We start from the raw sequence: 18622 nt of genomic DNA on the forward strand, positions 1-18622 counted from the left end.
AAGAAGATGAGAGCAGCATTTGTTGGAAGACAGTGATATATTCCAGCATGCCTGGCGTTTTTATCATCATTAAAAATATGTTTTTCTAATGCAAAAACTCTTTTCAATTGCCACATTCAGTTTAAAATAAATGCCAGCATCTTGTTTGCCAATAAAACTCTTTGTAACATTGGATTATACTGCCATCAAAATGGATTGTTCTTTAATTTCCTAAGGCTACGTAGTTGCATATTCCACATTTTTTTTCCTACCATTTCTATGCCATTTTGACTTATCTGAAAACTAGAGCAGGGGAAAATGGAGAGACACAAAGGCTTCTTCAACTGTGTCTCCATAGCACTATAGATGTTACTTCAACTGTTGGGCTGGCTTTTGACTATAATGGTCTATTTCTTTTCCATTTTCCCAAAGAATTTCAATAGTTACCTGGGCATAGAAGACTACATATAAGCTCTGGGAATTGTGCTTTAAGCTATCTGGACCAGAGCCCGGGAGGGCAAAGGCTGCAGTAACAGAATCTGGAGCAAATACCTATTTGTGCCTTGCTCATTCCCACAGGCTTCTCTTGAAGTGTAGTTATTTTCAGTCAGTTCACGGTTCAGAAATGATTAATAAAAATTGACTGCACTAGGATGTCAGTCCATATATTCTAAACATATTTGAAAAGCTGAGGGATTTTATTTTACTCCCTTCTTGAATTTTCCTCCAGAATGTGAAAGGAAAGCCATTGTTTTTTGACTTACCTACTCATTAGAAATTGCATGCTACTGCACCACCTTAGAATCTTACTTTCCTTCAGATGTTTTTCCAAACAAGATGTAATAGAAAATAAATGTACAATCCAAATGAAACACTGGAAGCTTGAAGCTTCCAGTGTTTCATTTGGATTGTACATTTATTTTCTATTACATCTTGTTTGGAAAAACATCTGAAGGAAAGTAAGATTCTAAGGTGGTGCAGTAGCATGCAATTTCTAATGAGTAGGTAAGTCAAAAAACAATGGCTTTCCTTTCACATTCTGGAGGAAAATTCAAGAAGGGAGTAAAATAAAATCCCTCAGCTTTTCAAATATGTTTAGAATATATGGACTGACATCCTAGTGCAGTCAATTTTTATTAATCATTTCTGAACCGTGAACTGACTGAAAATAACTACACTTCAAGAGAAGCCTGTGGGAATGAGCAAGGCACAAATAGGTATTTGCTCCAGATTCTGTTACTGCAGCCTTTGCCCTCCCGGGCTCTGGTCCAGATAGCTTAAAGCACAATTCCCAGAGCTTATATGTAGTCTTCTATGCCCAGGTAACTATTGAAATTCTTTGGGAAAATGGAAAAGAAATAGACCATTATAGTCAAAAGCCAGCCCAACAGTTGAAGTAACATCTATAGTGCTATGGAGACACAGTTGAAGAAGCCTTTGTGTCTCTCCATTTTCCCCTGCTCTAGTTTTCAGATAAGTCAAAATGGCATAGAAATGGTAGGAAAAAAAATGTGGAATATGCAACTACGTAGCCTTAGGAAATTAAAGAACAATCCATTTTGATGGCAGTATAATCCAATGTTACAAAGAGTTTTATTGGCAAACAAGATGCTGGCATTTATTTTAAACTGAATGTGGCAATTGAAAAGAGTTTTTGCATTAGAAAAACATATTTTTAATGATGATAAAAACGCCAGGCATGCTGGAATATATCACTGTCTTCCAACAAATGCTGCTCTCATCTTCTTTACCATCTCTCAGCTAAATGGAAATGCTTTATATAGCCCAAGAATTATAGCCTATGACAGAGAAGGCAATGCCACTTGGATTCAAATCATCTTAATTTGATGAGGACTCCATGGTAGGGGAGAGCTGCCTCCTTCAGAGACTCTGTCCTGAAATACACCACACTGTGCTGCTGCTCTTCGATGGGGAAAGCAAAATACACCTTACCACCCAGTTTCTCAGGTAAGTGTCATGGTTGGCATGCAAACATTTTCCAGTGGAGTTACCATGGAAACGGGTAAAAGTGTGAGTAAGTGTGTGTGTGTGTGTGTGTGTGTGTGTGTGTGTGTGTAGCACGTGGGTGGGAGGAAGAGGTATTATCTCCAGCCAGGGAGCTATTTTTAGGAAAGCCACTGGCTAAAACGACTATGATTGAGCACACTTAATCAAATGCTTGTTAAGAAGGTGACAGTGGGTGGAAGGGAGGCAATTGGACTTCTCAAAAGGATCATTTCTCTGAAGGACACCCTATAAAACATTTAACAAGACACTGCCAGTGCCCTTTTAGTCTTCTTTCATTTCATCACAGACACTCAGTACTGCTCTGTGAAGTTTTGTATAACAGAGTTTTCTCCTTTGTGGCAACCTGATAAAGGTTAAAAGGAAGAGTGCAGCAAGTAGATCAAAATCCCCAAGGAAGATGGAATATCCAGCAAGAGGGAAGGCGATTTCTGGCAGCAAATGAAGCAGGAATATCTTGCAGATTTTACGATGGAAGGAGGTATTATTCCCTGATGGGCTGGGAAAGACATCACAAACTTCTGTCCCTCCTGCCCCCCCCAGGGTGATCCTGGTTTCATCAAAGTATAGGAGATTGGCTGCTGCTTTCAATGGGAGTGGAATTTCACGACTATTGCTGATTGAATTTTTGGGGACATTTTCTGAAAAGCCATTCTAAACTCCTGAAGCAGCTGCAAAATAGAGTTCACCTTGTTGAACAAAAGCTTATGCTAGCAAGACGAGAAATGAATTTCCTGGAATCAATGAATTTGGGCTGTGTTTGTTTGCAAGAAGGAAAAAGGATGATGACCATAACAGAAATTGACAGTAGGGGATAAATCATTAGAACACTATATAAACCTTTTAGATCCCTCAGTACAAACATGTTTTAGAAATACTCAATGACACGCTGTGTGGAAACACCCATATCCTAGTCCACAGTTTTCAGGACAGTATTTTTTCCCCAGACACATATTTGCAGCTTGATTCTCCTAGAAGGACAGCGTATCTAATCACTTTAGTTCTAAATGAATATCTCTGGAACATGGAGTTATTAATGTTTTCAGTGATTCAAAAGTCTGTCTAAACAAACATACAAACCACTTATGAACCATGTATTTGGACATACACAAATGGCAGACTGCAGAGAAGTAAATCTTACACTGCATTTCCAAATTCTGAAATCACAAAATTTCTTTTGCTTCAAAAAATTCATGTCATCAGAATTAACTGTAGTACCAAACCAGAAGAAAATGACATTCTCGGGGTAAAATGGTGAATGCTTGTACTCAAAAAGATCAAAATTCAAGAATATTTGTTGGTCGAGACTGAGCTGTAATGAGCTAGTTCTTGTGGAAGAAAGAAAAGAAACTATTGTCAGGATCTAGCTGGCACACTATCCCATGCCCTCAGTATTATTTTCCTGATAAAAGGTGCTCTTAGCATTGACACCATCGTCTTTGAAGACACACCACTTCCTAGGGTTATACAGTGTCTGCATAATGTTTGGAAATGGTAGAAAAAAGTCCCAGCAAGGCAATGACCCATTTCCCCTCCTTTAATTCTAATCTTCATCATCTTTTGAATGCTGTTTTGTGTGATTCTGTTGTTGTCTATAACTCTATAACTCTATAACCAGTAGTAATCCTGTTAGCTTATATGAGGTCAATATACTAAATAGAAAGAAAGGGAAGAGTACTGAGTTTGTGCTTCTCTCTTTTTTTTCTTCTTTCTTTTTTTTTTTTTTTTTTTTTTTGTTTTTCCTTGCTGCTTTCTAGGTGATGAACAGCTATAAAAGCAGCCAGAGGATGAAATGTATGAGGAACATGCAGACTTCACATTTCACCGAGTTTCAGTTGTATGTTTTCCCTCTACAGGAAGCACACTTTCCTTAAATGTCAGTGGGAATAGATGAGGATCTTGTTTTTCTTTGCTTTGTGTCTCTTGACCTTTACTCTTCATATTGTCTTTTTTTTTCTTTTCTTTTCTCTCTCCCTTTCTGTTCTTAAACTGCTTACTTAAGATCCACTGCGTTTTGTTAACTTCAAATATCTCAATGGCTCATAAGTGGTTCATAAGTTTGTTTAGACAGACTTCTGAATCACTGAAAACATTAGTAACTCCACGTTCCAGAGTTGTTCATTTAGAACTAAAGAAATTAGATATGCTGTTCATCAAGAAAAAGCAAGTGTTAACTTCAGGGTGAAGCCACATCTTGGGAAAATGTACAGGAAACTGTGCACAAAAATCTAGGCAATTAATTGAGGAAAGCTCCCTGTACAAGAAGGATTAGCCAGGGGGCCTCTCAGTAAAGCAGGGACCTAAGTATCACAGAGATCTATTTGTTTGTTACATACATAGCACGAATGAGTAGACTATTTTTATTACAACTTGTTCAGAATTCCATTATATATACTCAAATTACAAAATAAGTTCCAACATATCAGTTAGAGAAGCAACTGTCGGGTTATCATTGGAAGAGGACAAAATTAGAAAGGCCACTTGGGAGGGAGCCACCATGAGCCATCTCAGAATGTTATTAGGAGACTGCTATTTTCTTCTGCAATAGCAGATACTTAAAATCCTTTCTTTCAGATTGATGGAGCTAAAAATGCAGAATCACTCCTCCATCAATTACAAGCTTCACCACTTGCTCTATCTTGTCATTTTGACAGTGATAAACAATGTATCACACCTTTGATACAGCATAGTACATTTTCAGAGCAACCTAATACTTGCTGAAATTAACAAATTAATAAGCCTCCCTCATCAAAATTTTAAAATATCTAAATGGAGATGGGAGGAAAAGGAAGAAAGCATTGCTGATTAATATACTTCTACAATAATTTTCCCTCCTTATCCTGAAGTTGTTCGAGACTGAAAACTTTATCTTGAAGGACGAGGCTGCCTGACCTTGCTGATTTCTGAACAAGCTTAGGAACCACTTCATTACAATGTGAAATGATAGCATAAGGACATTGCTGTGAAATATGATTGCTTAAGATTATTCTTCCTTTTTTGTTTTCGCTGAGTGGTTTCAGTACAAAAAATGTGGCAGAGCAAGATCAATTTCCTTGTTAAGCTACTGAGTGCTCTTAGAGTCTATGAGAGTTACCATACATCGCACAGACTATTTTACCAAACAGGTGACACCTGGCTATGCTATCCTTTACTGGCATTTGTAAACAGAAGTTAGAAAACCACACTGCTTTGGATTTTGCTGAAGTTAAATGATCTAGTTTACCCTAAAATGATGAGTATTAATGTGTAATATAAGTGGAGTGCTGAGATTCTTTATGCCACGGGTTTTACTCAACTCATTTACTTATGAGTAATGTTCTGTTAGGATAATAAGGATCTTTTAAGCGGTATGTCAGTCTGTACAGCTTATATCAACAAAAAATGTAATTTAATGTTCTACTAAGTTCTCCTATCTATGGCAGACTCATTATCATTACTCAATTACTCAGGAAATCCAAAACCATCCATCTCTATGGACAGATCCTGATTCTCCATTTCTATTCTGAAAGACCAAAATTATCTTCAAACAGTAAGGAATTAAAAAGCCTTCTCGCCTGATGCAGTGCACTAACCCCTTTTGTTGGCCATAACCATCATGTCATTACTCCACCTCTAGCTTTGTAAAGAAAACACTTTTCCCAAAGTGTCTCATTCTTTTTTTTCTGTCTTGCAGACAGAGGCACAAAGTGGATAACATAATATCCAGATATATCTATGTTCCAGTTAAATTATATTGTTTGTAATAGTGTTTAGAAAGTAGCCAACATTAATAAACAAACACTTGTTATTTGTTATTTGGACATCATTTTTCTTTTTTTTTTTTCTTTTTTTTTCCCCTATGGCTTGCAGAACCTTTCTAGGAAAGAATTTTACTACAGTGATATTTCAGCCATGAACAAGGCAGGATGATCTCTAATTTGGAGTTTTGACAAAATTTTTGTCAAATATAAAGCAAGTGAAAACAGCTAATATATTGAATCCTAAGCCTTGCATGTTCCAAAACAAAACAGAGGCATTGCATTTTTTGCATGATTTTTCTGTTCGTAAGTGCAAGACAGTTCACTTCATTTGTATTATGAGGAAGATCATACTATGGCATAAACCTCTTTTCAGCCACCTCTAAAAGCAACTTTCTTGTGTCACTACATACAGACAAAATCATTATACAAAATTCCACATCACAGACTATTTTTAACAAGACTTTCTTTCTCTGTGTAGGTTTGGCTGCTTCAGCCTAAAAGCAGTGTCCAAGTTTAGCAAAATCAATTTCCCACTTGTTTGCCTACTTGGATTGCAGGTCAGACTGGTGACATTTTAAAAAATTAAGTCATTATAAAAGACCACAGGAAAGCTTAATTTGTCAGTCAGCTACACCTGAAAACTATAGCTCGCTTCAGAGAGAAACCAGCTCATTCATACAGCCATTTCAGTCATGGTGTGAGTTACACAGAGTTACAAAGTTACCTAAAAATTTACATGCTAAAATAACTCAATTTAAGTGTTTCATTTCTTCTTATGTAGATTTTAACCATATACAAGAAAAGTCACAGAAACACTAAGATACTGTATTAAAACTTAATTTTTTATGCCTCAAAATAACAGAAGGCAGAGTGGAAAAGTTCACACACTTGCATACAGTTCCTATTTGCACCTACTTTTAACTATCCTATGAAGCACAATGTGACAAGCTGCCTTCCTAAGAGAACAGGTTCTGTGCAATATCATGATAATCAGACAAGTGATTTCCCTTCACTATGCTCAGGGCTGTGAACATGCTATCTGATGAGAACAAACACATTTCCTAAAAGAATACATTTTAGACTACCATCTTATCCGACATGGATGGGCATTGGGCACAAGAGATACATGTGCAAATAGACTTCAGTTCTTATAAATAGCAAACCATAATATAATATATTGTGTTCAGTAATAAACAAAGGTTATATTTATTGTAGACTACCTATTTGCAACTTTTTGCTTTTAAGATGCGTATTTTCAGTGAAAACCAGAATAAAGCATGCAATATATTTAGTGATATAAAAACGAAAATCAGAATTAAAAAAGTACTAACCTCTTCATCAGCATTATGGGCAATTCCATTCTGCACTGGTCCTGAATCACTTGGTGGTGTTACCGCAACTTCCACTTTTGCACCTTTCTCTGTGGTATTATCCATAAATAAGAGCAAGAAAACAACATAGTATTAAAAAAATCTGTTAGTGAAACTGCAGTCACATATTCAGTCTGTTGAAATCATCAAATACTGATGGTGGACAAACCTTAAAAAGAGAGAGACCAAAATTCCGGCTTTTTTTTTTTTTACCACATTTTGAATCAAATTCTTATAAGTGGCAAACTTGCGTTTGAAGAAGCCCTTGTAGTGGGACTCATGTTCTAGAAAAATGTACATTCTTTGCAATACTGCGTGTTTGTTATGCTACTGAGCGTAACATTTCAGGTAAACTACAATATAAAATGTTCTACACATTGAAAAATACAAGTGAGGGGCTCCTTTCAAGAAGAAATAACTTCTGTAACACACTAACCTCTGCAGTTTCGAAAGTTACTTCCAAACTATAATAAAGTTCCTTCTTCTTCAAAAACACAGGATAAGAATAAATGGATGAGCTTTAAAACAGAATCCTACTGCCCTTGTGCAAAACTGTTAAAGGGATTAAAAGAATAATATTGGGCCTTCAGTTTCTGACAGAAAATTTATTCAAATATATTCTGACTTTGTCTATCTTGGAATTCTCCAAACAGCTATCACCTCTTTCGGTATATGCCAGATGAAAATGTCAATGGCCAAAAATCCCTTGAACAATTAGAAGTTATGGGGAATAGCAACAAGAAATGTCTTATACAAGTTCATTGTGCATTATGATATGCTCTTGTGCACGTAAGTAAATACAGCTGTCAAGTTACATTACTGCTATCCAGAGATTCTTCTAAATTAAAAATCCCAGATCACAGCCAAAGCTGAGTGCCAGACTGTCTTTAATTATTTCAGTATTTCTTAACCCCACACTCAGCATTATGGTTTATCAACTGTGTCCCATTCAGTTGCTTGACTGAGGAAGTAAATTTTGTCTAAACATAGCACGAGGTCAGGAAAAGTATAATTTGAGAAAATGATTCAGCTTTTATCAGACACATTTGCGTATGGTTTTCTAATGCAGAGAATATGCCATGGTAGACAAAGGATAATATGGATTTCCTTTTAGTATAGGAACTTTTGAACTAAAAGACAAATTCTTGCCTTCAGTGAAAAGCCATTGTAAGCTAATTCTGTACAATCAATACAGATGGGCTTAAATGACTTTCAACAACTAGTAGATTCACAAATCAAATCTTAAATAGGAAGGTTGTTTCTTTTTGAGGCACGGAGTGTACTACATAGAACACATATAATCCTAGAGTAGTGGTTCTTGTTCTACAGAGACTACACCCATCCCTCTACAACGTAGAAGCTACTTGTGTGAAATTTTTGACAGGTTTCACTTATTCTCTAGAAAACTCTTAGAGCTCCATAAAATGAGAACTGGTGAACATTTTTTCCTTCGGATAGGTAAAATATGCATGTATGGCTGGATTAAGTACATGGAAAAACAGGGCAAAGCACCATCAGGAAACGAGCTGGTAATGCTATAAATCACCTGAGACTTCCTCAGCTATTTGTTTGGATTGTGGGCATGGTATTTATTTTGCAGAACTGATTAACAAAACTTTAACAACACTGCACTGGGGCTCAGCTAACTGTAGTTGTGTTGCTGTCCTCTACTTGTGCAAGTAGTTCAGTAACGCAGACATGGAGAAACCACAGAGCTTAGTAATGCTGGTCAGTATTCTCTTTAGACCTCTGTGTTGAACAGGCAGATTACAGGGAACAACAACAGCAATCTGCCCCTGCATCAACCTTTCACAACTCAATAAACTCTCTGAATTTTGACATGCAACTTGCAGGTGAATTTTGCATCTTTATTTCTGCCAGTTCCTCACTTGTCCAAAATCAGCACTGCGTTTATCCCTTCAGTCCTCCTCAGAGGCTTTCTGCCTCCAAATCATTGAGGCAGATTATCAACTGAACTCCTGTACTGTCTTTGAATTTCATTCTCTTTTCTACAGGGAATCAGAATATGTTTAACAAGACAGTAAAAATGAAGCAGATAGAGGAATTCACCTCTAAGGATTTACAAGCAAAATGAAACAATGAAAAACAGTCTCAAGAACACACAATAGATCTGCATGACTGCACTCACCATGATTAGCAGCTCCATTCTGCCTTTCACTGTCTTCTACCTGGCACTTCTTTTTGGCGATTTTATGCAGAATTGAAGCTCTCTCCTTGAATTTTCCTAAAAGCAAGCATTATTATTATTCAGATGCAGATGCAGATATTTTGAGAGGCAAAGTTTCTTTGCCATAGCTTAGGATCCAAAAATCATTGCTAATAATCCATTTCCATCCCTCCCCAAACAGCAAACACTATTAAACACTATCTGGTGTTCTTACTAATGCTTTTTCATTTGTTTGTTGTTTTTTTCTTCCCCTGTTTTGAGAACTCTGCAAGAAGTAGAACAAGAAATGGAATCCAACATTTCTTCTGAAGCAGTCAGTAAAGTTCCACCTAAAAAACTACTGGTGTAGGATCTGAGCCTAAAGAGAAGATGAATATAGATGAATACAGGTATTATGAACAAATACACACAGTTTTAGGTCTCAGTTAGTAGCACAGTAACACAGAATTTAAGATGAACCCATATACCACATTATGGTGGGTGTGGTCAACCTCGTCACTTTGCACTCAGCTATGCACCCATAAATTCTACTGATACTTCAGATAGGAAAGATGAAATCTTCAGAACAAATTATTTTCATTCCAGCTTCTCAAAGGAAAGCTTCCATCTCACCGTGTTGTCTCTCATGAGATTAACTATACATCTGCCTTCAGGGCAACTCATCTCCTCCTAAGAGAAAGTCCCAAGTCCTATTGCTCTTCATTGATCAGTGTTTCCAAATGATACATTCATACTAGGCAATGTCCAAGTAGGCAGACGTAAGCAAAACAGATTCACTCCTTGCTCCACTTTAGTTGATCTGTCTATGTAAGATCTCTTTGGAGCTTATGACAGCATATGTGTTGTAGACAGATGCTGTATGTGCCCTTCTCTATTGCATCCTCATTGATTTTGCTTTTTAGGACTTCTTTTCTCTTTTTTAAAGTATAAGGTGTTGACTAAAGTATACAGCATTATTAGATAGATATTATTAGATAGTTGCGGTTTTTAGCTATTCATCTCCAGTTTAAAATTCCACTGAAAATAGTTGAAACACTGAAATCAACACTGAAATAAAAAAGACAGCAGGCTTAAGGTCAAAATATATTTCAGTGGAATCACATAATTGATTAGCAGTGAAAAATACTACTGGTCATGGATGAACACAGGTAGCTGGATAACAGAGAAACAGATCACTGTTTCCAGGTTAAAATAAAAGTCGTACAAGAAACAATTGTTGGTTAAGAAAGAAATGCTCTCTTCCCTTCTCACAAATCAAAGATTATCAGAAACTACACCATCACAAGAAATAGGTTCAAATGCATGTATTAAAGGCTTTATATGTGCAAAAACTTATGCACAGTACACAGGCACTAGCAGTTACCATTCACTTGGAAGTGGAATTCTCACGTCAACAACAAATCACTTGGAAAGAATTAAAACATCACCAAATCCTAATAAGCAGTATTGTCCTTTCAGCAACCCCTATCTTTTCATTAGCATATCGTGCTCAGTGTAGGTAACTAAACAGTGGGAGGAAATGATTAAAAGACAAAAAATCAAGTACCAAAAGCATGAAACTGAAGTTTCATTGCTGGAAAAAAAGCAACACCAGTCTGTCTGAAGACAGCGAGAAGTAAAAGAACACAGACAGGCCTATGACTCCCCCTTCCATTTGCCTTCCCTTTTTGCCTATAAGTTTCAAACAAACCAAATCAGACTTGTTCAGCAAAGGGGAAAGACAGACCCACACGGAAAAAGAACCACCCCAGGAAATTTCAGAAAACCTCAAAGATTTTGGCTTAGGCACAGACCTCTTGACTTCTGGTGTCATTACTAAAATAACCCACAGGAATTTAATGTTATCATTCTTGTTTTAGGAGAAGCTAGAAGTGTGTATTTCCTACATGGTGTAGGTTTTTATACCCAAGCATAGTTTTCACAGCAACTGGTGTGTGAAGAGTGTGTAGATTGATGAAAGTATTTGACAGCACAGGCCTGAAATAGGATATTTGTTCCAGAAAATACTTATTTAATCTAGATTTGCTGATCTCTGACAGATGTTGCAGTTCATTTTAGTTTTGAAAGGATAGCTCTGAAGGAACAAGAGATCAAGGCCAGATGATTAGCAAAGAAGTTAGCTTAAAACTAAATTGGTTATATTTGAATATATGCAAACAAATTAGTATTGTATAATACATACACCTTGATCTGCATGAGTAACTCCAGCTGGCATCAAAAGGAAAAGATTCTCTTGCTAATCATGAATATACTAAAAAAATGCAATCCTGGACTACAATCTAAATTGCAGACTACAGATTCCTTGCGTGAGAAGCCTCTAATTTTACAGAAAAGTAATTTATCTTCAGAAATTCACTTTTTAAAATTTTAAGACTTCACAATTTGTCTACTTCTAAGTCTCAGATCAAACACAGTCTACTACATCTACGCATAACCAGCACCACAGCCAAGCTTGATGTCAGAAGACATCAAATCTGTGGCTGCTGAGCAGTCAGAACTGTACATTCCAGTCCTGCTGGTGCCCAGTTGTGGAACACATCTGAGGGGTGACAACTGATCAGTTGTAGAAATTCATCTCATGTGATTTCAGCTTGAACTGTAAAATGCTGCAGAAGTGCCACCTGAAAATAAATGTAGTTTTGTCATGTCCTAGGCTGTTGGTTACTTGAGGTTACTTGACAGCACAGGATTACTGCAAGGGTTTTTTTCCCATCTGGTGTGGTCTATCACTTCTTTGAGTTGGGCAACTGATTAATCAGCAATTACTATAAAGTCAATTTCTGACCAAACAGAAGCAAATAAAATGGAGATCAGTTTCAAAAACATAGAGCCCAGAGGCCCTCTGGCTGTATCTGCTATTGCCACCTGTCACTTTTGCCTACAAAAATGGATGTGCCTGTGCTTCTCCACCAGAGATGAAAAATCTGCTGCTTATCTCCACTCAGGGCTTGGAGGTCCGGGGATAAGGCTGTATGACATTAGAAAAAACTAGAGATCTCCAACTGGTTTTACATATTTCTGTGGCTAACTTACTGCAGAAGATGTATAAAAACCTAATTCAAGGAGAAAAAAAAAAAGAAAATAAACTGTGAAAGAGATGATGAAAATAAGTATGATGTGGAGTGTGTAGGGATTATACTTCTGAATATTCAAATAGAGAGTTGAAAATATAGTGCACTTTGATCTTACTGCAGCTTCTGGGGTATTCTGTTTGTTATTGCTTTATGAAAGACATGAAAATGATGATGACAATTTTGTTTAAGCTAAATTGTATCATAGACTCTTGTCAATGTTAATACTCCTTCAGACAAAGAGCTTCCTTCCTTCTTTTTGTTACTGGAAGATTTTTGCTACTGGATTTTAGCAACTGCTACAGCATGCTCTTTGATTGTTTATTCATGAGGAGGGCTTTCTGAGGTGACATTGAATATTAATAACATTACTTCAGTGTAGGCACAGTAATAATAAGTACATATATTATACATAGCATACTTGCAAGGATTTTTTCCCACAAGTAGCTATATTTAACTAACATAATAGGATTTATAAGAAACTGAAGACAACTTATGCAGAAATTGCTTTTGAAATGGCAGGTTTAATACGATGGAATAAAATATAAGAACTTTAACATATCCAACTCAGGCTAGAACAAGAAATGATTCACAGCTTGATTTGAAAAAACACTGAGATGAGACACACTGCAAAAGCTTTTCTGGTAACCTTATCTTAATTGCTTCAGTTGACTACTTATTTCAGGCACTTCAGGATCCTTCAGAAGTGTTTATAAACAACACAGAGACTGTTTGCCAGGTAAAAACCTCCTCTCAAGAATTATCTCTTATATTGGAACCAACCTCATGAATCAGACAGTGAATCTGTGCAATTAAGGGTGGTGCTGCTAGGCTGCCCTACAAATTGATGGTCATGCCTGCTCCAGAAGAAACCTGCATCTGTTAATGATAGAAGAAACCATCTTTTGTAGATGGCCCAGAATAATATGGAATTATTTGAGCAGCAGCAGCACATACAGAAAACGAGATGCAGTCAAAAGTTACCAGTCACGGCCAAGAGTAAGTCTGTAATGAAGATTTTCTATAAACCTTTTTAACATCAAGACCAATCTAAACTAGAAAGAAATCTAAACTTGAATATGACCGTGTTTATAAATACAGAGAAAATAAGCTCTTCACCTTTCATTTCCAGCATTAAAAATAAGTAGGGATAGGTAGTTAACCTTTCAACATATCTCAACCTTATATCTCTCCTAAGACAGGCCACTAATTACTTATCTGAGCACTCAGGACATCTGCCAGGCATCCTAGCCAAAGAGTTGGACAACAGCCTCGATCTTGTAGAACTCAGGACTCAGGCCTGGAAAATTCTGAATTACAGAAATGCTGATGCATTTGGTCTGAAAATGTGGGGAAAACTAAGGAACTGCACTCCTGAATCAATATAGTAAACTATAATGCTTTTTATTAGCAGAACTCCCCAACTCCCCAATTAGGCCCTGATTTAGGCCCTAATTACTTCCTTCCTGTATTGTTAGAATCAGGATTTTAAGTTGAATACCTTCTGCATTGCAATTAAGCATGCAATTAATTTTCCACGAATACTCATGCCTAGTTTTTAGAATTCATTCATTACTTTTGAATAATACAGTAAACTGAAGTCAGTACATAATTTTTCTCAAGCTGAGAGGTTTAGCCAAGCGATTTCAACATCCATAAGCAATCTTCCTGAATGCATTGTAAAATATTACAAAATGAGCATTTATAATTTATACTATACTGCAATACGTAACTTATCAGTGTAGTTTTGCATGTACATTCTTCTTTAGCTGTATTTCCTTATCTGAAAGTAGCAAAACTGAAAAGTTGAAAATAAAAACCTGAAAAAAAGAACCACAGCTGATTGCACTATCAATGAGGTCATGCAAAAAGAATAATTCAAAAATGGAGAAACTGAAAACAGAACAAGAAAAAATGAAAGAAAAAGTAAACACAGAAAAGGCTTCAAAAAAGCTGATACAAGCAATTCTAAAGTATTTCTTACCTTCTTCAGTCATTGTGTCATAATATTTTAGGTTTCCATATGATCCAAGCTCTACAACATCACAGTAAAAGACACAAAGATAAGGAACCAGCAGACATTCAAGAAATGTACATGTTTTTGCATGTGCTTCATAAACTTCAACAGTGATTAATGAGAAAAATTCTGCAGGACAGTGACACATAGATTACAGAAATGGAAGTGCCTTTCCACCCCCCTGAAATTTCACAAGTCACCATTTTAGAAGAGCAACTTGTGAGAGAGTGTGAGAAGAAGCGCAGAAATCTACAATTCAACCTTGTCAAGGTGATTACCAATTTGGTGTCCCTATATTTGGGAGTACATAATAAACCTTGACAGGACTAGATCAGCAGGAGCTTTGGAAACTAAATTATTTAACAGGTCTCAAGCCATGCACACAAATACTTACATGTCCAAAACACACAAAAAACATGGCAGAAATTGTGTGTAATACCATCTCACACACATTGTTCTGACTTGATGGCTTGTTACAAAGGGGTTGCTTAACTTGACCACTCTTGTTATTCGTGAAGTCAGAAAAGATGTATTTACTCACTTTACTGGGGGTTATGAGATCTAAATTCATTAAACGATTAACCATATTCGTTCTATTAGAACGAATTATTATAGACTCTCAGGGCAGAGCAAAAAGAATGCAGAGATCTCTAGATCTTTAGGGCTATGTTTATTTTTCTGTGTGATATAGTTTTTTTTTTATTATTATTACAGATTTTGCTTTACACTTCATTTCTGAGCGAAAATGTTATTTTTTTCTTTAAGTTTTGCATACATATAAATTCAATAGTTAGTATTGGTCTCAACTTTTTGCAAAAAGGACAGGAAAAAATAAACACAAGGAAGAATTTTTAAGCAATCTGTTGAGGAATTTATGGATGATTTCAGTTGCTAATTTCATGTTAAGTTTTACAATTTAGATTCTGAACATCCAAACTTCTGATAAAGTGTGATCATACAAAATGGATACTAAACAGCTCAGCAGTGAAGTTTTCTTTGGAAATACTCCCTCTTCATGTTTATGAAACTGCTTAAGAAATTAACTACAAAATGCTGGCCATTTATTTTGCTTTTAGCTGTTGCACCTCACAATCTCTCAGTATTTTTCCACATAAGTGAATTCACTCGAGGTCTGGCCATTACTTCTTAACTGTAAAATAACGTGATGATACATAAGGCTGATATTTTGAAAGACCCTAATTTTTAATCTATTCTTGGATACTTAAATTTTCCAAAAGAACATTTAACTCAGTGCAAAGACAAAAGCTGTGTAACTGGATAATACAGTGCTACATTTTTAAGTTAATTGTGATTGACTGTAAAGATTGCTTCATGGACATACTTTAATAAAACCAATTACAAATATTGGCATACTCCTGCTTGTACAATGCTGTCTGTTATCTGCACATAAATATGACCACTGAATTTACTTTTTAAATCTCTGTTAAGGCAAAAAACCATGTCATTAAATAAATAATTTAACATACTGTTTTGTAATAGTATATTACTATATTATACTGTATATTACAGTATAATACTGTTCTTACTCTTGAAACATAATCTTTGTAACTACAATTACATAAAGGAATCAGTTTTCCAATTGTCTTGATTTTAGCCCTAAAGATTTGAGTTCTTTACCCTGGGAGAGTTCCCAATATCTTCAATATGGACTTCCCTGCATTGAGCATTTGGGACCACATGTGCTGTATAATTGAGGCTCCATGTCCACCGATTGCAGGGACAGCACTTCTGTTTAAACTTATTTTCATTGATCTCTGCCCTGTCATGTCTGTGATCAGGCTTGCTAAGACCTGGGGTAAGGCGTCTGCTGGGGGGGAACAAAGTGGAAGACAGATGCCAAAATGAGTCCAAGAGTAACCAGAGAAATGGGAGTACATGCAGGAGACAACACTGCCAGAGAGGGACTGCAGAAACTGATGGAGAAATGAAGAGTAAGAATGCAGATGAGGAAGGACAAAGTTGAGAAGAAAGTTGTAACCATGGCAACAAACTGAAGAACAAACAGAAAGATAATGTGAGGCCTCTGATTTCATAGCTGAAGCAGAAGAGGTTTCAGACAATGGCAACAATAATAGTGAATTATGCTACACTTTCAGAAGGAATAAAAGCAGCAGCAGAAAGGCAGGGCACCTGACATACTTGCAATCTGGTTTAGATCTTTCTGATTCCCATCTGAACTGAGAAATACAAGATAAACAGGAAAGTAAAATAGAGACACTGACTTTACAAAACCAGAAAAAAGGAATAGAGAGGCATGAGTACATGATGCTGGCAATAATCACGTTCCAGGCAATACTCAACACAACAAGGATTAAACTAGGCTAATTCTTGCAGTTACGAAAATTATTTCCAGGAAAAATCTAATCTTGTTGGTGAGATTATGCTCTTTAGAGCTTTTTAGTCCTATGCACAGAGAAGAACATTTTATATTATCAACAGTCCACTGACTACAATGCACACAGTAATGGTGCTGCAAATTGTAGCTGCATATTTGCATGAATTATTTTGTGGATTTCAAGATTGCTTGAAATCAACAACATCAGATATCTGCCTTTACAAGTCAGCCTGTAACGTATCAGCTTCTGCTATAAAGCAAATTTTGCTGCTGTAATAAGATTCTGTTCAGTATGGCTGTAAGTAAGCTCAAACTCAATTGAAGTACTTAAAAAAAAATAAATACTGTATGTGGGAAAGTTTTCTGCTTTTAAAGTAAACTGATTTTAAATGGTCCTAAAAATCTGAAATGCCAGGATAAAAAGTGCTTGAAAAGATATAAAATAAATCCAACATTACTAAAATTGGAGAAGTCCAGCTTCATGAACATGCTATGTGGTTCCCATAGGGAGAGCACAGCAGAAAGACTGGCTGCCAGCCAGTACAAGCATTCCCGCTGGCTGCATAAAACAAAAAGGATGCAGGAATGCAGATTAACAGCTGATTCTTGACAGTGACAGTGTCAATGAATTAATTCATTCCTTTCTGCATATTTTTACACTGGGAGAGAACAGAGGATTCCTGGTAATCCTGTATGACATTCCTGAAGGACTATGACAACACTTGCCTTATTACCTATTGTTCCCTATTGCATATAGCACAACTGCTGCAGTGGTTCTACTGTAGTTGCCACACAATATCAAAGAAAACAGAAGAATATTGTTACTCAGTCGTACCACACTGATTGCAATTTCAAACCATATACCTAATTATGTTATTTTCAATGCTCATAAGTACCATCTGTGATGAAATACTTATTTCTGCTATTGTAGTGCAGTGCCGCAGGCTCCTATGGAAGGAAAACCAGTATTTCCAGAACTCTTTGATCTCCTGCCACAAAAATCTCAGATATTGCAAGTGTCCCTAGTTACATCTGAAATTAGCCCTGCCTAGAGATTCTAAGAATACTGAGAGGACACACAGCTACTCTAAAGATAGCAACCTATAGGTGTGTACCCCTTCATGAAAAATATGAATACAGATTCTCAGAACAAAGTGATGCATTGTGAGTTTCTTAATCAAGCATAAGACTTGCACATCCCATAAAAACACACATTTGCATAAAAATTCATTTCACGCTTCTTCAAGGTAATTACAATAATTCAAAATTGACATTTCTTTTGTTCTAAACAGAAGTGCTAAAGAGAAAGCACTGATGATAATCCCCTCAATGTTTAGTGCAGTTTCACTGTTGTATCTGACTTTTCAAATCATAAAGGCATCAAGACTTAATACTTAATCGACATCAGTGGCAACTTTGTCTAAAAGGGAACTGTTAGGCTTCACGAAAAACACATGAAAAGCACAGATTTCTTTCGTTTGTTTCAAACACAAACTCATAAATTCAATAGGCTGAATACAGAAGACAGAGTGAGAAGTGAAATGAGAGAGTAAGGGCTCAAAACTGATGACATCAAGAATGAGCTTGTGGCCAAGAACTGCAACTTAAAAGCAAGCAAATGATTATTTAAAATGTTGTAAACACAAAGCCTAACTAAGTATTGGATGCAGAAGTACATTTTTGTACAAGAGTTGCACATTTGTCTTCTCTGAAGAGGAGCTCTGCAGAGAGGGACCTGCATGTCCTGGTGGACGACAGGTTGGCCATGAGCCAGCAGTGTGCCCTCGTGGCCAAAAAAGGCTGATGGCATTCTGGGGTGCATTAAAAAGAGCGTGTCCAGCAGGTCGAAGGAGGTGATCCTCCCCCTCTACTCTGC

The 18622-nt window shown here is 36.5% G+C and overlaps 1 protein-coding gene across 2 annotated transcripts in view; it reads right to left on the minus strand.

Moving 5' to 3' along the window:
- The window catches only part of SLC24A2 (solute carrier family 24 member 2), a 103702-nt gene that overhangs the window by 15739 nt on the left and 69341 nt on the right, over positions 1-18622 (minus strand). The window contains exons 4-6 of one of the 2 annotated variants that reach the window (XM_010725700.2): positions 14358-14408; positions 9264-9359; positions 7076-7164 (exon numbers count right to left, since the gene is read on the minus strand). In XM_010725700.2, coding sequence (XP_010724002.1) covers positions 7076-7164; positions 9264-9359; positions 14358-14408 — 236 coding nt within the window. The remainder of the gene's footprint in view (positions 1-7075; positions 7165-9263; positions 9360-14357; positions 14409-18622) is intronic. The other variant, XM_010725701.2, reaches the window with a different exon arrangement.

Source organism: Meleagris gallopavo, chromosome Z (genome assembly GCF_000146605.3).
Source record: "Meleagris gallopavo isolate NT-WF06-2002-E0010 breed Aviagen turkey brand Nicholas breeding stock chromosome Z, Turkey_5.1, whole genome shotgun sequence".
Taxonomy (NCBI): domain Eukaryota; kingdom Metazoa; phylum Chordata; class Aves; order Galliformes; family Phasianidae; genus Meleagris; species Meleagris gallopavo.